This window comes from Falco naumanni, chromosome 8, assembly GCF_017639655.2.
Source record: "Falco naumanni isolate bFalNau1 chromosome 8, bFalNau1.pat, whole genome shotgun sequence".
In the NCBI taxonomy this organism is placed as follows: Eukaryota; Metazoa; Chordata; class Aves; order Falconiformes; family Falconidae; genus Falco; species Falco naumanni.
Genome location: NC_054061.1, coordinates 32,746,990 through 32,768,399, shown reverse-complemented (window position 1 = coordinate 32,768,399; position 21,410 = coordinate 32,746,990). Strand labels below are relative to the sequence as shown.

At 42.5% G+C, this 21,410-nt stretch overlaps 2 protein-coding genes and 1 long non-coding RNA gene across 5 annotated transcripts in view; 1 reads left to right on the top strand and 2 right to left on the bottom strand.

The window, feature by feature from the left end:
* Positions 1-600: 600 nt before the first annotated feature.
* On the top strand, positions 601-17,256 carry LOC121092665 (glycerol-3-phosphate dehydrogenase [NAD(+)], cytoplasmic-like). Its single transcript, XM_040604046.1, has 8 exons — positions 601-930; positions 6,309-6,486; positions 8,361-8,501; positions 9,714-9,852; positions 11,626-11,738; positions 13,266-13,499; positions 13,648-13,754; positions 15,050-17,256. The coding sequence occupies exons 1-8, from the start codon at positions 890-892 to the stop codon at positions 15,144-15,146; spliced, it is 1,050 nt and encodes a 349-aa protein (XP_040459980.1). The 5' UTR covers positions 601-889; the 3' UTR covers positions 15,147-17,256.
* LOC121092667 lies at positions 2,598-8,273 on the bottom strand. Its single transcript, XR_005829357.1, has 3 exons — positions 6,619-8,273; positions 4,679-4,728; positions 2,598-3,192 (listed from the first exon to the last, which is right to left on the bottom strand). It is a non-coding gene; the product is annotated as an uncharacterized LOC121092667 (long non-coding RNA).
* The window catches only part of LMLN (leishmanolysin like peptidase), a 24,557-nt gene continuing 13,472 nt past the window's right edge, over positions 10,326-21,410 (bottom strand). For 2 of the 3 annotated variants that reach the window (XM_040604040.1, XM_040604042.1), the window contains exons 17-20: positions 15,164-21,333; positions 13,578-13,728; positions 11,791-11,884; positions 10,326-11,206 (exon numbers count right to left, since the gene is read on the bottom strand). In XM_040604040.1, the coding sequence (XP_040459974.1) occupies positions 21,239-21,333 (95 nt within the window). In that variant the 3' untranslated portion in view covers positions 10,326-11,206; positions 11,791-11,884; positions 13,578-13,728; positions 15,164-21,238. The remainder of the gene's footprint in view (positions 11,207-11,790; positions 11,885-13,577; positions 13,729-15,163; positions 21,334-21,410) is intronic. The other variant, XM_040604041.1, reaches the window with a different exon arrangement.

The following is a 21,410-nucleotide window of genomic DNA, read 5'->3' as shown; positions in this document are numbered from 1 at the left end:
GGGAAGCAGGAGTGCAAGCGCGAGCAAGGAAGCAAATGCAGCTTTTTGGCTCAAAAATGATAGAGAAGGCTGCTTTAAAGAGGAGACAGGGTGTAGCGGAGGGCCAATAGGTAAAATGTGGCAATTTGTGGGGCATTATGCATGATTAGACCATATAGGGGAAGAGGAACAACACCGTTTCATCCTTCCTTGCAGAGAGCCTTTAGTTAACATCCCATATTAAGAACTGTGACGTAGTCCATGCTGTATCAGCTGAATTTGGCTCTGTGAACGCACCCATAGCCTTTCCCTGGTATGCCCCTCATCTATCGGCAGAACATCAGCCATCATCTGTATGTCTGGCAGGACAGGTGGGACCTCGAGATGTTTCCCACTGCCCCTGACAGCCCAGCTTCTATCCCTCCCAAACTCCGGCACCTCACCCACCCTGCAGAGACCCTCAGGCGGCTGATGGGAGGAAGGTCCCACACGCCGAGCAGTGCCGGGCTGTCCCCCGTTCCCCACGCAGGTCCTCACCCCCGTCAATTTCAGAGCATCACCGTTTCCCCGCTCCCCTTCCAGGGCACTGAATCCCCGCGGCGCCGGGCAGCACCTGGGGGCCCGGCACCGGTCCAGGCAGAAGAGCCCCCGTGGCCGCGGGGGTGGTACCGGCACTGCCCCCGGTGTGTGTGTGTGCGTACCGGCACTGCCCCCGGGGTGTGTGTGCGTGGGTACCGGCACTGCCCCCGGGGTGTGTGTGTGGGTACCGGCACTGCCCCCGGTGCCACCGCCCGCTGACGCCCGTCCCTCCGCAGGCGCCGGGGGCCGGGCCGGTGGGGGCGGTGCTGGCAGCCGGGCCGGGCCGGGCCGAGCCGCGGGCAGCAGCGCCGGGCGGGGGGCAGCCCGCAGCATGTCGCCGCTCCGCGTCTGCATCGTCGGCTCGGGGAACTGGTGAGTGCCGCAGCGCGGGGGGGCATCCCCCGTCCCCCCCTTTCCCACTCCTCCTTTTTTTCTCCCCTTTTCCCGTTCCTTCCTCGTTTTCTCCCCCCCCCCCCCCCCCCGCCCGGGGCGGCACACCAGAGGTGCCCCGCCGCCGCCGGGGGCTTCGCAACAGGTGCGGAGCGTGGGGCGCCGAGGGCGGCGGAGCTCCGTGGTCCTGGAACCGCGGCCGCGGCGCCACCGTGCCCGGCCTCCGCCCGGCGGGCTGCGGGGCAGGGACCGCCGCCCCCGCGGGTGCCCCGGCCCGAGCGCCGGGGACGGGCAGGAGCCTCCTGCCGCGCCGAGGCGGGGGAAGCCGGGGCAGCCCGGGGACAGGCAGCGGGACCCCGCCGCGGCCGGGTGTGCCCGCGGCAGGGCCCCGGTTCCAGCCTTCAGTGAGCGGCGAGCGGTGATGCTGTTCGCATTCCTTGGAAGGAACGGGGGTACAGGCTGCATTCGCAGCCAGAGCTGAGCAGCACCCTTCACCTCCCTCCTCCTCGGCACAGCGCTTCGCATCTTGGCGCAGACACTGCCGTGTACTAGCGCTGCCCTCGGCTCCCCCGTTTAGCCCCATTCATAAGGCTATGTTTGCTACTGCTCAGTCCTTCCTAGCCTGGACAAAAGCAAGGCTCTCCAGAGCTCCTTGGGTCTGACAGACCCCACTGAAGTCAGTAAACCCGATCCCACTGCAATTTGCGTCTTAGTTTTCTTACGGTTTACGTAAGCTGAGCACAAACAAATAGACCAACATGCACATGCACGTGCTTGAGATCCGCAAACCCAGCCTTCAGGTAGCTTTGTGGACTGTTTTTGTACAAGGAAAGCAAGTTCCTTAAGATTTTTGAAATATCTGATAGCAAAGTGGAAGCAAATGCCAAAAAAATAAAATCAATAGATGAGGGAGTGGTTGCTTGTGAGCTGCTGAGAAGGTAGCACAGTTAAAGCATGGCTCTTTGCCTTCCTGCCTTGCAAAACCAGTCCAGTGTTTTCCAAGCCCCCACATGCATGCTCTTTCCAGATCACAGGCTCTTTGTGCATGACACCTCCCAGATACCACCTTTCACAGGTAACTGCACAGCTGTTCTTTGGGAACTCGTCATCACGCACCTGGCTGTCTCTGGCACTGATGGACAGAGTCCTACCCCATCAGTTCTGCACCAGCATTTCCCCAACTGCCACTTTTGACCATGTCATTGCAGCATTTGCATCCTTCCCCTGCTGCCCTCTTCTCCCCCACCTTAACCACAGGCGGCCAAGCCTGCACGGACAGCTTGCTGTCACTTCCAAGCCCCTCAGCAGCCATGGCCACACATGCTTTTAACTTGGTCAGCCCTCAGCGACAGCCTTCATCGTTCTTCGGCTGCGTTCTGAGGCAAGCACCTCCTGCCTTTCCCAGGCTGTCTCCTTGCCATAACACATCCTCCAAAGCCATGTAGTTGTCTGTCTTCAGATCTGTACTCAAGAAAGTTCTTTTTTCACTTGTACCGACAAACCTGGAAAGGGTTACACCACAGAGATAGAGACCCCAGCTCATTCAATACTACCTGCTTACTCATACTGCCTGTCTGTCTGGGCCCAGCTCTTGCTTCCTACTATACATATAGACTGTAAAATCCTTGGGGAGGAGATAAGCATTGTGCTCTGATATTTAAATCATATCTATTCATAGCTGCTGTAGCAAAACAGGTTGCCTTAGCACAACATAGAAATGCAATATTTATCTTTGGCAAACATTTTTTCTTATGTTCCTCCTGGATATTTGGGTGACAGTTCAGATTGCTGCTTTTGAGTGTTTCCTGCAGCTCGGAAACGTGGTTGACACATGACGCAGCATGTTGCAATATCTGATGCCAGCTGCAGAAGTTCAGCAGGTCACAGGGACTTACTAACTCAACACTGCCAGGAGACTCAGGAGCGATGTGGTTAAGTGAAATAAGCGCTGCACTGCATTTTGCGGTTGCCAGCCAGGTGCAGGAGGGTTTGTGTTTACGCTGATCACGGTTCAGTTACCTGTTTTTAAAAACAGAGGCTTAATTCACTTCCTGGCCCTTCAGAACCCACAAGCTCTCCCAGTTTTCTAAGATTCATTTGGACTGTGGAGTCCTCAGCGAAGATCCAGCTTGAACTAGGGTTCCTGTCTCCCACATGAACAGATGGCCAGGCTTTTTACAGCGGTACACAGAAGGAAAACAAGAGCCAATGGACATAAATTGAACCAGGAGAGCTTCTGACTCTCTGTATAAAGAGAGAAGAGAAAAAAACCCCACCTATAAATACAATAATAGAATAGAATATATGGAATAATAAAGCATTGGGACAGGTTGCCCAGAGAGGAGGTGGTCCTTAGAGAGTTTTCAAGACTTGACTGAATAAAGTCCTGAGTAACCCATATGAACACACTGTTGTTCCCACTTTGGAGATCCCTCACTGTCCCAACCTGAGCAATACTATAATTTAAAAAAATTGGCTAAGACAGACACTGGAGGAAGACATAATCATCTTCAAGCATCTAAAGGAGAAAACCAATATTCCACCCTTCTAGAATAGAAATGGGCTTAAACCGCGATAAGAAAGACTTAGGTTAAACATGAGGATGATCTTTCTAATACTAAGGATAACAAAGTCCTGGGATGGGCTGGCTGGGCAAGGGAAGAGACATGCAACTGCTGAGGTCTTTAAGACCACTCTGGAAAAATTATTAGGAACAGCATAAATATATTTGACTGTCCTTTGTATAGGGAAGGAACTAGCTGCTTCATGGGGTCCCCTAAGCTCTATTTTTCACCAGATCTGATGTATGCCACAAACACTTTTATAATCACATGTGGAAATAATGGGTCTTATTTGAGATATTCCACATCAAAGCTTTCTCATTATACTGATAGGAAGCCTCCAGATAAAAGCTTTCTTTTTCTTAGCAATATTTAAATCACTTCCAACAGGAATTAACATAATTGGGGGGAAAAAACCCTGACTGGCAGTTTTCACTTTTTAAAATTATGTAAGTGGAGTTCTCTGCCTTCTATTAATCTTCTCTAAACTGAGTTTTAGAGCAAATAAAACCATGGCAAGGTCTTCATATATGAGCATCCTTGGTTTTGTTTGAATGAGCAGCCACCTTCTGCCAAGCCTGCATAGTCTACCAAACACTGTCCTCACAGACAAAGCAATTGTTCTTCCCCAGGCTGATAAGCGGTGGTTGAATTTTAAATGGACCAAGTAAAACAAAGCATCAGGCTTTGAACTGTTTAATGGGTTTGTGGTGAGGTATTTTCCCTGACTACTCAATGCCTTTTAAACGTTAAACTGTTTCTCCCCCAAATCTTCATCTAAATAGAAACCAAAGGAAAATACTATCATTTATGGAGCCACCTTTATGCCTGAGATACCTTCACCGATATCTTATCAATAGGAAAATACTTGGGTGACAGTGTCCAAGTGCTATGGTAATAACAGTTCTGCTAGAAGATCAGATTAATCTACTGAGAGTTGCAAGTTCTAATCAGGATTTCAGAAGTTAGAGCTGGAGTCTGCATCTTTCAACAGAAAGTTGTATGAACTTGGTACATAACTAGAAAAGTTATTTTTATGGATTGGCTTAAGGTCTAAGTTTGTTGTCCAGGTTGTGGAGACTCCAGCACAACCAGGACAATGAATCTAGACCTCAAGTTTATCTGAAAAAAATCCCAACCCAAAAACCCCTTTTCTTATTAATACATACATCTCATGCAGAACCAGATTCATCCTCAGCTCAAGCCTTGATTGTGCTCTCTGTTGATAGCAGGGAAAGAAAACCAGAATATAAGTAATTTTATAAACAATATGACAATATAAATGTACAATATGACTGCATGCTTTCCTTCAAAAAGGCAGAACTCTTACAGTAAAGGTTCACCCTTAAAACATTTCCCTAAATATTTTAATGGGCCAAACCCAATCATCCTTTAAAAAACCCCAACAAAACCCCCAAAAAACAACCACCACTAAAAAAACCCAAACAACAAAAAAAAAACCCACCCCAAAACAAACAACTAATCTTCCCCCCCCCCCCCCCAAAAAAAAAAAAAAAAACAAACACACACACACAGCAACCAACCAAACAAAAAATCCCCAAAAGCCAAAAAAAGCATTATGGCAGCTTAGGATATAGCATACAGTCGACACTGGGCAAAGTGAAACCTGATCTCAGTAGGATTTCTTTATCGTTAAGGATTAAGGTAAAGCCCTTATTCTTTTATTACTTATTGAGCAATTCAGCCTTGTTCAAACCTCTTACATCAAAAATATGGTTAAGCCAAGGACAGTCAGTTACAACACGGTTTCCCTTTGAGCCAGTGACAGCAGAGACCTACCCGGACTTCGTCTCGGATATACTTGGGAACTTTATCAGTTCCAGAAAACAGCACAGCTAAATCATGTTCATGCTCCTCACAAGCGGGTCAGAGGACAAGAGGACTGGAGCTGCTCTTTCAGTTGTGATAGTAAAATGGCCAGTACTTGAAAGATTAAAGTAGCATTAACAGGGAAAGAGGGAAGAGAGGAGTAAAAGTAATCATTACTCTTCCTCTTATAATTTAAAGAGCATTAACCAACAATGCCAATATTTTCTGCTGGATTTTTAATTCTCTCTTGCCAAGAAAATAAGTGGATGTTTGCAAAGCTGCAGTGGCAATGGGGAAATAAAATTGTCTGAACTGAGATAAAAAAATGCTCAGTATGACTGAAGAAAAGTAAACTGGATGGTTAAAATATCCTCAGGCTGCAGCTACTACGGATCCTGTTACAGTACTAACTAGAACAATAAATGTAGAGAAACCATCAGGTTGAAGTTTGGTTTGGCGTTTTGTTTTTTTCTTAAGAAAGGAACAATTTCTGAGGATTTAGCTCTTAATAAAATCCTTATTGCAACTGTTTGGTTATTGGTAGGAAAGAGGGATGCATCTGTTTTAGATGAGATGCATAAAGACTGTCACAGCAAGATTATTCAGCACTGCTTTACATTATTTTACCTTTGTTGGTCTTCAGAATAAAAGAATTACCCGAGGAGAAAGACAGATTTTAATCCCAGATACTGTATTTTTAGTACTGTCGATGATAAATCACATTCCCACTCTGTAGGACTTCAGAACCCTTGTTACAATTATGTTTTCTCTGGTTCTGCTGTGTTTTTAAACTGAGGGGGATTTTGATGGAGGGTAGTGGATAAAGCTTTCTGATAAGTATAGCAAGCATCTGAACAGCTTGAGAACACAGGCCTTTCATGAGTTACTGTGTTTAAAGTAATTTGTGTTCCCGGTCACAATAAAACTCTTTGTTCCCTATTAGTTATTTCAGTTTTTTTCTCTTTAAAGGGGATCAGCCATAGCAAGAATCATCGGCAAAAATGTCCAGAAGTCCAACAGATTCGATCCTACTGTCAAGATGTGGGTATTTGAAGAGATCATCGATGGAAGAAAACTCTCAGAAATAATCAACCAGGAACATGAAAATGTTAAATACCTACCTGGATACAAGATACCCAAAAATGTGGTAAGTTGGCAGGGGGGAAACACTGAAATATTTTTTATAAGGGAGGCAACGTCTGGCAAAGGTAAAACTAGGAATTCACTGCTTCATTCTTGTTTTCCACCTAACTTACTCCAATATAGACATATAACTCACTGGAATATAGTTCACTTCTGTGACTTCTGCTTGTCTAGTATGTCACACGCAACTTCAAACACCCAGCTGACTGTGCTGGGTGCTGGTAATGCACTATCCTCCTCTCCAGCAGGAAAGCAGCATAACTCTAGAAAGGGCAGGCAGAGATCTGTCTACTCAGAACAGAGATACGTCAAACCCACAGCATCTTCTGGAAAAAAAGGGAAAGCTACTGCTCTCACTTCTTCTAAAAAAAGAAATCAACAGCACAGCTAACAGCTGCGGTTTACAAGGAGATGAATAATGAGCTGTTGACTCAAGGGTGATTTCAGGATAGCAACACGCTGCTGTAATTAATAGTGCTGTAAATTCCACAAAAATATAAGGTATTTAATTTTCATGAACATTTAAAATACCAAGTTATGCCCCTCGACTTAAATTAACCATCTTGCCTAATTTACTGCTACCGAAGCAAGCAAGGTGAGGGGTTTTGGCTGTTAAAGGTTTTGGCAAATGCCACCATTTTGTGAGTCAAAGAAAGTAGCACCGCAACTCCAGAACAGCTTCAGTTGTAAAAGGCAGTTAAGGTGCAGCATGTGATGGGTCTCCTTGCTTGGAGAATGGTTTTATGTAGTGCTGCGATTGTATATTTGCAGTCTGTGGTTTGAACTTGGCCCACAGTTCTCCTGGGTTACAACTGACTTGTCACTGTTATTTTTACAACCCTTTAGCAGATCAACAGGCTTGGCATCATCACCTGAGATCAGCCTCATCTTGTCTATAGCAAAGTCTGAGGCTTTACCAGCAGAAATCGGCTGGTTGCGGTAAAGCTTGGGGGGACCCCCACACCTTCATCTCCGAACAAGAAGAAAAAAAACACCTAACTAATTTTTCCCTTGCATTGCTCTGCAGGATTTTGGAGAGACAGGAGCACTGTCTGTACAGCACTGCCAGCCTCTGCTGCTTTGCTATTTTCCTGGAGAAGCAGCCTTGCTGGCAGTACTTCTGGTTCTCCCGCTGGGAATCCCGCTTGCTCAAAGGCTGTATGCTCCAAGGCTGCGTCCAAGGGCAGTATTTTCTCCGATTGTAAACTGCTGGTGATAGCAGGCTCAAATTCACCTGCCATTGCCTCTGTAGCATGGCTTGAATTGTTCCGAGTAATGTTAGCATTTGGAGGAAGATACAGCTTGCTACTTATTAAGCATGTTTTATAGTTTTTGTAACTATTGGTCAAGTTACTATATATTTAAAACAAAGACACATACCCCCCAAAGATGATTATAATCTCTGCCTTTTGATATAGTTAATTCCTGAGGAATTCTCTGCTAGTGACCTATGGAAACTAAAGACTGCCAGAAGATGCTGTCTCACCACCCTGGTTTGCTCCTGTGCTCCCCAGTGCTACCACTCATTCCAGAACTGTATGGGGTTGCTCAGTATCTTCAGGAACCACCTTAAGAAGCTGAACCAGCAAAGGGGCTTCCCAGGATGCTTCAAGTTTAGGAAGTATATCATCTTCCCCAGGTTATCCACATAGGGCTGGGATAAATTATGAAAAAAATTGTTAGAAATCCATACCTAAAACAGGCTGCTTTGGACATTTCAGAAGAAATCTGTAGCTGCTTGCCTGAAGAACTAGCAGCTACACCACAGCGCCAGTTAAAATTAAGGCTATTTGCAACACGTCTGCTATGGCTTCACCATGCTGGTATCTTGCAAGGATTCCTACCTGGGGCTCATTTTGGTTGTCACTCTTATTCCAGGTGGCTGTACCAGACGTGGCTGAAGCAACAAATGGGGCAGATGTCCTAGTGTTTGTTCTGCCACATCAATTCATTGGACGAATCTGCGAGCAGATTGCAGGCCAGATAAAACCCGGGACATTTGGGATTTCCCTGATCAAGGTAAGTTGTCATTTCCACAGGACTCCATACAGACTCAGTCTGTACGGAGTAAATAAATAGCTTCAGTTTAAGGGTAGGAGCTCCAGCCCTCAGCCATACGCTCTGGATAAACACTAGCATTTCTTTGTGCAAGAGTTAAAAACTTACCCAGCCTCTGCCAGTCCTTCTGCTGCTCACGTGGCCACCGAAAGGATGGGGCAACCCAGCTGGAGTATGTCTTTGCCAGCCATCTTTAGCCTGGATCAGTTCCCGCTTGGACCAGCTTGGAGGTGAAAATGGGCAGAGGGAGGGCTGCATAAACCTGCGCTGCTGCCAGAAAAAATACTCACCAGACTACAACCTCAATTAACTCTTAACTGTAAAGAAGAATGGGTCTTGGAAGTCCCTCTTCCAAGTACACACAAAACCCGTTCTTGGCAATTAAAATGGCACAATAACACTAATCATTTTGCAGAACTGAAGCAATTTCAATGTGGCATGAACTGAGGAATCTCTTTTTCATCTTAGAGGTACCAGATTATCATAATCTTAAAATGAATTAAGAGAATCTCAAACTAAAAGCCAGAGGCAAAGCATAAGAATATAGTCTACTGCTTCTTCTTTCAATTGCATTACAGGAAATACCCAATTTAAAATTGTAGTAAAGAAATGTAATTTGAGTTCTTAGACTGCAATACCAGCTCTTCCCTTCCCCGCCCCCTTTCCCTTATACAATTTATCTCACAAGCAGCAGTACACAGAGGAGAGGAGGGTGGGAGAAGAAGGAAATACCTGAAAATTTACTTCTTTCTTTAGCTTAAAAAAACCACAAAGACAATTCAGTATACTTCTTAATACCAATGAAGTACTCGGTTTAAGCTACTGCTTATAGGCTTAATTTAAAAGTCTGGTCCTGTACTGCAGGAATTTAACACACAGGAAAAATACAGCATCAAAGAAAACCTCAGGACAGCAGCAGTGGGTGTGAGGCCTCTTGCAGGGTTACCTCAACTGTCGCTACCTTCTCCCTGAACTTGCCTTGAATTTGCAGTTACTGAAGTACAACCCCATAGCATTTATATTCACTAACATTAGCTATTAATACAAGACCCAGATCCTTCCAATTAATACCAGAGAGCTGCAGGCAATAGGACACCACCTGCTTTACCGGTGCTCTACTGCTGTCATTTTCCTACTCTAATAACTTGGCTTTGACTATTGTCTTTTCTTCAGGGGATCGATGAGGGTCCCGATGGCCTGAAGCTCATATCTGACCTCATCCGGGAGAAACTGAAAATAGAAATCAGTGTGCTTATGGGGGCCAACATAGCCAAAGAAGTGGCTGATGAGAAGTTCTGTGAAACCACCATTGGTAACTATTGCAAATTAGAGCCGCTAGCTGGGGTTTAATGTCACCTGTGGCTGGGCAACAGGATAACCTCTCTGAAGGGAGCAGGGGGGTGCAACAGGTCCCAGTCAGTTCCCGAGTGGTGCAGTGCCCACTGAGCTTGTTCAGGGAGGCAGCATTATTTCCAGGGAGCTTGGTGCTGGCAGGACCGGATCCAAATTGACAGCAGGTTTCAGTGCTGAGAGCTAATTTAATCCATTAAAAAAATCACACCTTAATCCTGTTTCTGTAGGAGCTGGCAAGAGCCAGCTTTTATGCCTGTACAGCTCAACGCTGAACACACTGGCAGTTGACACACTATGCAGTCTAGATAGAGAAGTGTAATGAGAAGCTGGTATGCACTCACACTTTCCGAGGTGTATTTCTCCATCTTCAAATATCTTTGCTTGAAAAAAACCCAAAAGACCAAAACAAAAAAAACCAACAACCAAACCCAGTAACATTCTGTTCCTCCCTTGCATTCAGGCTGCTTGCCAAGGCATAGCTTCAGATCCTCCCAGAACTGGGTTTGACCTGATTTGGAAAGTTCATCCAGTAGTTTTTAAAACCCATTGATTTTTGAAGTTAGTCAAAATTAAAGTTAGATCCTTCCATAGCTAGGGAAGGCAAAAAAAACCAAAAAACACCCAACACCACCCCCCTCAAAAAAAAAACAAACCCAAAATTGTTGCTGCAATACTGTTCCTTTGTCTTGCAAATGTTACAGTAATAGTGAAAACTGTACCAGCTGGGCATTTGTTTCTGGCAGAGCAGCTAGGTACAGATAGGACTGGATATGATAAGGAGAGTTGAGCAATATTCATTTTCTTGGGGGGAATTTAACTTCTGCTGGCCCAGTCTGAAGCCATGCTGTGAAGATGACTGTGTGAAGAGCTTTGCCCCTTGTTTGTGTCCTCATGGAAAGCCACAGAGCCCAGAAACAGCCACTTCAAGGAGACCAGGTAGCACCCAACATCAATTATTGCGAAGAACAAGAAGCAGACCCGAAGGTTCTCATGAGATGGGGCAGAAACCCCACAGCTAGCAGAGTGCAGTGCCTCAGGGTAATAAAACTCCCTGCTGTGCTCTCTCTCTGAAGGAAACCAAGCTGCCTTGTATAAAAGTGAAGTGAAACTCCAGTCAAAAGTCTTTGCCCAGCTGGCCATGGGCTCTTCGGACAAAAGCAGACCCCAGCCCCTTTGCCAGCGAGGGCTCTCTCTACCCTTGCTCTTGGTACCTAGGGCAAGCACTGTAGCAACATGATGCATGACTTCTGTAGAACTGGTAACAAACCTGTTCCAGCAGTGCCAACATTCAACTTAGTCATCTGTGGATCTCCCTATAATTGGGAATTAATTGGGCATTAATCATTTGCGCCCCATAATAATATTTAGCAATTACACCAGTTTACATTTTCAAAGCAGCAATTATACCGTTGTGTTGTACAAAGTGATTTGTAAACATTACCGTTTGTGGTTATACAAGCTTTCTCAGGCAGAAAGCTGCATTAGAGGCTGTCTAGTTTTAAGCCCTTTAAAGTGTTATTAAGGGATGCTTGGTCAATACCCTGGGACTTGTATACATTTAACACTGGCTTCCAGCAGCAGCAACTGCTGTCACATGAATCTCTTGTTTAGCAACACCCAGTTTCTGGGACAACAAAACCTAAAGTGGTCCCTAGGACCTCATTTCAGGTTTCAGTTAACTGTGTGTACTCTGAAACTCTGCAAAAACTCTAATTTTCATCCTTTCCCACAGGGTGCAAAAATGAAAAACAAGGGGAAATCTTTAAAGAATTAATGCAGACCCCCAATTTCAGGATTACCGTGGTGCTTGACTCTGATACAGTGGAGATCTGTGGAGCCTTAAAAGTGAGTGATTTCAAAACAAAACGTTTTCATTAGGGCCAAATTCTACCCTCACCTGAGTCTTCTGTAAGCCACAGGGTCTGAGTCCTGCCACTGGGTGATTGAGTGAGCACAGACAAGATGTGTAGTTCAAGTGCCAGTTTTCCAACCTGTAAAAAAAGGGAAATTTACTTAAAAGTATAACTGCTGGCAAAACATTTCAAAATAATTGTATTTTTATCTTCTGAGGGCATAATTTAGTCCACTGTATTTTCTTGTCTGCCTGTTGTAAGCACATAGAACAAAGACTCTTACTACATATAGTAGCTCCCACTAATAACTTATTTCAAGTAGTTCAACTTAGTTTGAGTAGCCTGCTAGTAAGTTTGCAATAGAAGCAATGCTCTGTGTTGGCAGCACGCCTGTGTGGCATTCAGCCATGCCCATGTGGAGATCCCAGGCTGGATCAGAAACGATACAAAAACCCACCAAGTTTCCAATGAGGAAGCACTTGAGTGAGATTCGGAGTTTGCTTTTAAAAGTGCTTAAAGTGACTCTAGCTTGTGATCCTTTGTACTTTTTTATAGGTTCGATTATTTGTACCTCAATAATGCACCTTTCCTTGGAGGAGGGGGGATTACTGGCAAGGAAAGAATTGGTCCTGTTTAACCTTACACACAGAAAGTTTGTTTTCATACAAAACCAAATATCCCCAGATTTTGCTTTTGCCCATAGACTGGAACTGGGGGAAGAAACAGAGCAGAGAGGTTGTTTCTGCTTTGTGGGAAATCTTTGCTGCTCTTGAAATCATTGCTTTGGCATTGTCTTTGCTAAAAAAAAAAAAAGAAAAATGTGCAGCTGGGCGTGTGCGTGTCTTGAGCAAACATTTCAACAGCAGTACTAGGTGACATATTACTCATATACAGTGAACACTTATTTGGGGACTTATTTAGGGGCTGGGAATCAGGAGTTGGGAAGGAAGGTGTGCAGGACAATGGTGAGGAGTAATGAAGATGTTTAGGATCCCAAAAGATTTGTTTAAAACTGTGGGAAAAGGCAATTTACTGACTGTTTTTGCAGGCAAAACCAGAATTTGATGTACTGCAGCATCTGCACATAGAACCCATGCCTGTCTCAATTAGAGACACACAGAGAAAACCTAGAAAGGCATGACTCCATGTGGGATATTTTAAATAGTTAAAACAGAAAGGTCAGCAAGTCCCAACTTGGAACTAGCAGAAAACCAGAACATCATTTGCATAGGTACTACGTGATTGCAATACAGCTACATTAAACAAGCTGCTTAGATTTTTTGCCCATAGGAATAACAGTGGACAGGGTATAAAAATCTAGAAGCCCAGATACTTTTGTTCAACAGTAACTAGTAACACCTTCTTCATAAGATAAACCTATGGCCACTGGAAATTGCATCTTGTTCTGGCGAAGACAGATCTGTGGGGTTTTCTTAAAGCTCAGTGCATGCTGATGAATTGCACGTCTTGCCTGACTGTCTCCTTTTTTCCTCTATATTTTGCACTAAACCATTTTCAGAACATCGTAGCAGTGGGAGCTGGCTTTTGCGATGGACTGGATTTCGGCGATAATACAAAGGCAGCAGTCATACGCTTGGGCCTTATGGAAATGGTGGCCTTTGCCAAGATGTTCTGCAGGGGACCGGTATCAATAGCCACTTTTCTGGAAAGCTGTGGTGTTGCTGATCTAATCACTACCTGCTATGGGGGACGCAACAGAAAAGTAGCAGAAGCCTTTGCTCGCACAGGAAAGGTAAGGATTTTGAAATATTTTACACTAACATATGAAGAAGTCCTACTGTATTTTACAAAGTTATCATTAGCTGTTTACCTTCTTGATAACTGCTGGTATCACAGCAGTATCCCCTCTGATCCAAATAATCAAGTCTCCTCTCTTCTAGTCCATTGAGGAGCTGGAAAATGAAATGCTGAATGGACAAAAGCTGCAAGGTCCTCAGACCTCAGCTGAAGTCTACAAGATTCTGAAACAGAAAAATATGCTTGATAAGTAAGTGCTTTGATTTAAAAAAACAACAACAAATTATGATGAGTTCTTAACCTCCTTAACTTGTGTTTAATTATGTTGTTCTTTTCTGCAATAACTGCTTTCTACATCTTGGGCCACCGTTAGAGCTCAGCCTAGCTTGACTCCTCACTGCCATGGTCAGTAGAATGGAATGAAGGCTAAATGGTATTAGAAGAAACAAGCCACAGACATACAGGAAACAAAAGAAATAATACTCTGAAGGAACTACCCAGACATCCCCGTCCCCCTAAACAAGACTAAAGGCCATACAGAGTCAGCTTGCAAACACAGTCTGTGAGTCAAGGGGTTTCTTGTTCTCAGTGTATCACCGTTACAGCTTGCAGCCATACTGCTCAGTGCAAACATTAACTAGGTTATGTCAGTATAAAATATGGGAGCATACTCCTCATCAAAAAAATTTTATATGCATTAATTAGGTAATATGCACTGATACCAATGCTTTAGTGCCACAATAATGCAGAGATAAAAAGTACTTCTAATTGTTTGGGACGATGTAAGATTATTTATAATTTGAAACCTTTTGTCTCAGCTTACACAACAGAAGAGCTAAACTTCCCTCCATCCCATTCCCTCTCATATATCAGCAGTAGTGAGAGGTCAAACACCGCTAAATGAGTACTAAAAAACCCCCGACTGTTAGAATTATAACAGATACAGAAGAGTTGAGTAGCATTATTTTTCAAAAATGAGAGAGAAAAGAAAAGCTAAACTCAACAGGACATGAACTTTAAATCAAAACTTGATGTAATAAGTATCCTATAATTGCACTTAGTTACACGCTCAGCTCCGAGTCTTTGAGTGGACTCATTTTTTACCACATAATGACTAAGCTTGTAAAAGAGAGAAAATCTTTTAAGCCAGGAAAAGAAAACAATTAGACATTTTCATCCTTTTTAGTCCTTTAGATATCAGTAACGAATGCAAATAATACATGCATTTTGCACACAGGAGGAAGAAGAGGATATGCAATTCAAGATCTTTTGTAAATAAAAAATACTAAATAGGAATTTTGTTTCCAAAACAGCTTTTCTCAGCCATCACCCCTAAGAACTGCCCTTAGTTCCTCCTGACTGTCCTATATAGCCTTCCAGTAAAGGCACCTCGAAGTTAAAATTACATTGTAAAGAGAAAACATTTTCACTTTTTTTTAATGTGACAGAAACAGAGAGAAAGATCCCCCCCCCCAGATTATAAAGGGAATAGAAATGTTTGTATAAACTTTACAGATTATTTTCCTTGCTGTACGCTTTTTTTAGGTTTCCGTTATTTACAACCATCTACAAGATCTGCTATGAGGGTCAGTCAATCCAGGATTTCATCGCGTGCTTACAGAACCACCCAGAGCACATTTAGAGATCCCCTCTCCTCACCTGGTTGCATTCTCATCTTCCCAGGACTTCTGTCCACTCCACAGCAAAAAAGTAGAGAAACACGTTGCGCAACAAGACTTGCTGTAAAAGCAACAAAGAATGTATTTCAGTATCCTCATTCTAAGGGGAAAAAAAACCCTATAAATCTGCCTTTAATTTCAATGTTGTACCTAAGGAACAGGAAACAAATGTAAAATGTAAGAGTATTTGATTTGAGTTAGTAACGCAGATATTTCCCTAGAATTACTTTCTTGTTGATTGAAAACAGTTCTCCTCGTAGTTTCCATAACAAATGCTCAACCTAGCTCATATCACCCTTAACATTTTGCCTAATGATATTACTTACAAAACAGCACAAGACACAGAAAAATTGAAGACCTCATCCAAACAGAAAAATTATAGTAGAAAAAACGTGACAGCAATAAGATGTAATCACATAGGCAAATGCTGGCTTTCCATAATTCCCTTCACACACAAATAACCTTTTGTGTTTTGCGACATGGGGTCCTTCCTTGATTTTGTTTCCCAGTGTAAGCCTCGCTGAAAAAATAGGTATTGTTCGCGTACTCAAACACACACGAATGTTCAGATGTATAAATAAAACAGTTTAAGGTGTAGGGGGGAAAGGAGAAAGAAGGGGTTTTTGGGGTGGTTGGTTTGTTTCAAATTCAGGACACTAGGAATTCTCAGTAGTAGTCTGACCTTCATGAAACTTACTTGAAATTCATGAAATTTCCTTGAAATACAGAAAAAAAAGTTTGGAATTACCAAATACATTTATGTTAGATTTCTCAGCAGGACATCCTCATTAATTGGTACTAGCTGAGAGGGGAGAACTGGAAGCCAACAAGGAAGATGCTTGTGCGATGCTACTGTTTTAAGGATATAACAGGTAACAGTGAAAACTCCTCTGTGATACTTGACTTTTTATACATGCATCAAAATGACCGCTATAGACGCACAGAAATCCTGTAAAATTGCATTTGAAACTGGGCTGCATTTTAATTCCGCTGGGAAACTCCCCTGAGCTGACACCAGTGCAGCTCCTCACATCCTTCCAGACTGCAGACTAACACCCTGATCTTGCTGTACCTTAAGCAACGCATCTTATACTCCAGATGAGAGATCTATCTACTTCTGGATTTTAGACACAAACTGGTTCATATACCAGTTTTTTTTTTATTTTGCTACCAATAGCATTAATTTTAGAAACATAACTTTTTAAACATTATAGCTGTAGTTGGGTGACTTCACATACCTGATGTTTTTCAGAGTTAAAGCCATCTATGAAATGAACAGTGGCACATTTTATAAGCTTTAATACCCTTTTGAAAGAGTCCTATTTTGAGACAAGGCAAACAAAAAGGAAGAGTAACCTACTTTTCCTTTGCTTTATCCGATTTTCCAAAATAGCAGAGAGGAAGGCAAGTTGGTTTTTTTCAATCTCTATGTATTCGCTGACATATTGCTTGGGGGGGGGGGGGGGGTGTGGTGCGGCACAGAAGCTAGATTATAAAATCATCTCCACTCTGCATTTTAAAGGAATATTGTTATGTCTTTCACATTTATTACAATAACAGATACATATGAATGTATTGTGATTATGTTGTAAACTCTCCATCTCAGCTAGCAATGCTAGCTCGGGTATGAGCAGCAGCGGCTGCAGCATCACCGAGGCCTGCAGGACAGCAGCGAGGGTAGCTCACCTCCGCCAGCCTGCAGTCCGGTCACAGCCAATGGCTCAGGGCTCCGCAGGGCAACACCAACATTCCTTCCACTGAAATGGGAATCAGGTGGCCAAATCCTTTCCACAAAACAGGGAATTGTGATCTTCCGCTTCAAGGGGAAAAAGACTTAAAATATTGCATTGGTTTTAAGTATCAAATACATGAGGAAGGGATAAAGAATTCAGGAACCTCCTCATTTCACCAGCAGGCAGAACTTCTGGCAAGTCATTTATCAGCTAATTACTACATAGAACATTTTACTTTCAAAGTGTATCAAGTAACAGTTTAGCAAAGTGATCAATATGCAGACTTGATGTAGTTTCATTTATCAGAATTGTCATCAAATAAAAGACTGTTGTAATGGTGGTCCTTTATTGCTGTCATTCTTGCAATTACTAATTATCAGCTCTCAAAGAAAAGGACAAGAAGGGTCAATTTTCTACAGACAGTTTATTGATGAACAAGTTTTTCTTCTTTATGACATACCTTTTTTTAAGCAGATAAGGAAATTTTTACTCCATAAATAACAAAAAGTAGCCCTTATATCTCAAAGTCTACGTAAAATAGTTTGTTCTATATTTACATTCTGTACCAAAATAGGAAACACAAGTTCAAGGTCAGCCAGTTCTCTTTAAAGAGGTGTTTTATCTCCAAGGTCTAAGCTTCACATTAAAAAGGCAACATTTGCACTTTGGAAGTCTGGTGGTGTATGATCTCATAATTTAGTATACAAATAGACCCAAGTCCTGAAGAGCTATACATGCAAGCAGCCACCCATGTGTTCAGCCAGCCAAGCAAAAGCTGGTTGTTAAACCTTGCAGGGGAAAGACCCTGACCTGCTTAGCTGGCTGAAAGTCACTCGGAGGAAATGTGGGGAAGGAAGGACAAACGCCTCCCTCTCTACCAAAATACATTCAAGCAGAAAGATTTGCAAGACAGGATTAACAACAACTGACCCTTGTAAGGGACTGTGGATACATCTGCTCTTAAGCAACATCGGTCATCCTAATTCTTTCTGCTGAGAAGTAGCAAAATGACCTGCACTGGACTGACAGTCAACTAATGGGGGGGTCAAAATTATCTTTTGGTAATTAACCTATATCCATGGCCGTGACAGTCTCCCAAGACTTCAACTCACTTCAAGAGGAATGACTTGCCTGCTTTTCAATGTAATTTTACTTGCTGCATGCTCCAGCCACAAGCTATCCTTCCTCCTCGTAGTTGTCTGAAACACTAGAAAAACGTGTTCCTGAGGTATGCTCCATCTACCCTGGTGAAAACAGAAAGGCTTATTTGGGCTTTCAAATTTCAAAGGTTTCACATATAAGAGATCCAGCAGGGTGGACTTGCCACAATATAGTCAGGACACCTGAAGTAGCTGCCTGCAAACTCTGTATTTAAATACCAATACTGACTTCTATAGGGAAAACTACTTAAGGCTATGGAACTGATTGGTTTAAGCTACAATTTAAGCTGTGTTCTACACTCAGAGATGGCTTATAGTTCCTACTGTATTTATTTTGCTCTTAATAACCTGAGACATGTTTTTACTTAATTCATCTTAAGAATTGGAAGTTCGCAGCAGGCTAGAAGCTTAACTCAAACAGAACTGAGGTAGTCAGTTTTACTCAAATACTCTTTTTGACCATCACCAATTCATTCTCACTTCAAATTAAGCTTGACACATTTATTGGCAGTTCCAACAAAGCTACAGCTGCTAACGCACTGACGGGATGCAACATGTTGGATTTTGCCAGCTAAAGTACCTTCCCCCTTGACTCCACAAAGTCACGTCCAGTTCTGCAGTACACAGCCAGCTGAAGGGCTGCACGTCGAAGAAATTACAACTGAAGCCTCAGATTATTAAGGCAGTAATAGTTTTACTTCATTGGATTCACTGATGCAGCTACTCAGCAGGTACTGGTGAATCTGACCACAAGAGCTCTGACAGGCAGATCGATTTTTCCCTGTAGGTACAATGCGCTACAGCCTCATCCTTTAATTAGCACATACAATTCAGAAGTAGGTAAGCATCAACTTTAAGTGATCTTTCAGTTAATTCTCAAGAAGAGAGAATAAAAGCCCTCAAGATAAACAACTGTGTAGAAGATAAAATATTCAATTAAATATGACAAATTTCACAGTTACACAAGAGAGGAGATGAGCATATCAAATACTGAGCACAATAAATTAACACCAGTAAAAAATTTTAAGTTATAAAGTTAACCAGAAAGTTCAGACAGTGCAAATATTTCACAGTAAGAAAAAATAACCAATAATTTCTTTTCAAGTATCAAAAGCACTGTTGTTGAGCCATACCATTTAAACTGTATTATTGCACAACAGACAAAAAATACAATATCAGCCTCTGGGACCTAAGATGTATTCTCAAACCTTTACGCTTTCAAGGAATCAATTTACACCAACTGTTGATTGTGCATATCTTGATGTAATCAGTGTTCATGTACTAATCTGAGTGTTTAATTCTAACATATACATATTTAAAGCATTTCATTCTTAAATTGTATTGCTTCTCAGAAACACCTATTTAAGGCTAGCCTAGGCCTCGTATAATTCAAAGCAAACTTAACCTGCAGTTAAGGGGAACTAGCCCAGTGCAAGGTACTCTCTCAACTGTGATGCCTTCAGTTTTAGGTTGCAGCTTAGCACCTAAAGCACCTCAGCAGTGTTGTAAGAGTTTCTTTAAATAATAATTTAAAAATCCATAAAACCTCACAAGTCCAGTAGGTACAAATATTTTCTTACCATTACAATGGAAGTCCTATTATTAAACAAGTTTCATTGGAGCTAAGGAAGTTTTACTCCATACCCCCTTCCATCCCCCCACCTTTCATTTTAGAAAGGTACCTAGTCCCTCACAATTGTCACATCACAGCACGTTTAAAGAAGCAAATTAACATCATCTTTCTGCCTATATTTGCATTTTTTAGTGCACCAGGCACATCTACTCCCTCAAGTTTAACACTCTTCCAAGAATGAAAACTATCCTAACTGGACAGAACAGATTGGACCACATAAGCTTCTTTCACTCCAAACAGAATTGTTTGTAACACATTATAGAGTCAGAAACAAATATAAACATCCTTACAAGTGTCCTATAGAGCAGCTGTCCTCAGCTAGACAGATTTTGCTCATTTTGTTCCTCTCATATATCTTGTCCATCAGGCGATTATTTTTGTACCAAGGTGTGCCCTCAGGCATTCAAAATGTTTGATTCTCAACTTATTACAAATACTCAAATAATGCATAGTATTTACATTTTAAGAAAAAGTGGAAGGAAAAAATAAAATTAAGACTTTTCTTTAGACATTCAATGTATTTTTTGGTCTAGAGAAGTCAATAAGGTCCTGTAAGATTCTAGCTGCCACCACTACTGGTTTGCCTTACAACAAAAAGTGAGAGCAGCTGCATTTATGCTCACACTATTTTAAAAATAATAACGCCATTTAAGAAACAAACCAACAAAATTAATCAGAAATCCTATCCCAATTTTACAGACTGGGTGTCTGTACTGAAATGCATTTGCCTAGCAAATTAATCTGGAATATTCAGTCATTTGATGTATTAAATTTCACAGTAGAACTGGCACATACTGAATGAGAACGGGATTTCTAGACAGTTATCTTAGTTACCAGTCCGAAATTCCAGTTTGTGCATGTAAGAAGGTTTAAGTGAGTCCCAGGAATTAGCCACTTTACTGCAAACTAGTATGAATTCCAAGAAGCCTCAAAGCTGCAGAATCCAGTTGTGGAGACAACTGTCAACCATTAGTCTATCCCCTTAAATTATTTTTCTCCCCCCCCCATAAACTATAAGAATTGACAAAACAAACAAAAAGTCCCCACACCTGTTTAGGCCTGGGTTATTAGCAGTGATGACAACTGATTTTTACATGGCTTTTGACTAAACCACTGAGGTATATTTCCAGTTTGACGATGCCTTGCTACCAGTCACACAGAGGACATAAAATAACAACCCTCAGTTCTATTACAGAATAATTCTTGTTTCAAATCTTGACCAAGTTGCCAGGTAGTCTAACACAGTTGGCATAGCTACCATGCAACAAAAAAAAAAATATCATCAAAGGTTGCAATTCAGGAAAATACTGGCACTTATTGAAATGACAAAGTAAATTTTCCTCCTCTTAAACTCTGGCTGCTTTTGTCAGTACCTCCTGGACTGCTGTCTGCACTGATACTTGCCAGGAGAGACGAGATTCAGCAGAAGACAGCTGTCTGTGGAGACAAAAAGCCCTCCATGCTCCACAGTAAGGAGTGCAACATGATGGCGTATCATCTCTGAATATCATCTTGCCCCGTGTTTAACTCTATGCGCAGAGAAATAATCCTGTTAGCAGGGGAATCAAGTTAGCCATCAACAGCCAAAGGGTTACGACCAGGCTAGACGAGCAGGAGCATAAGTCTAAAATAAAGAAAACAAAACACCATAAAACATAAATATTATAGTTAGGGAAGAGAATATAAAATAACAAAGAGAAC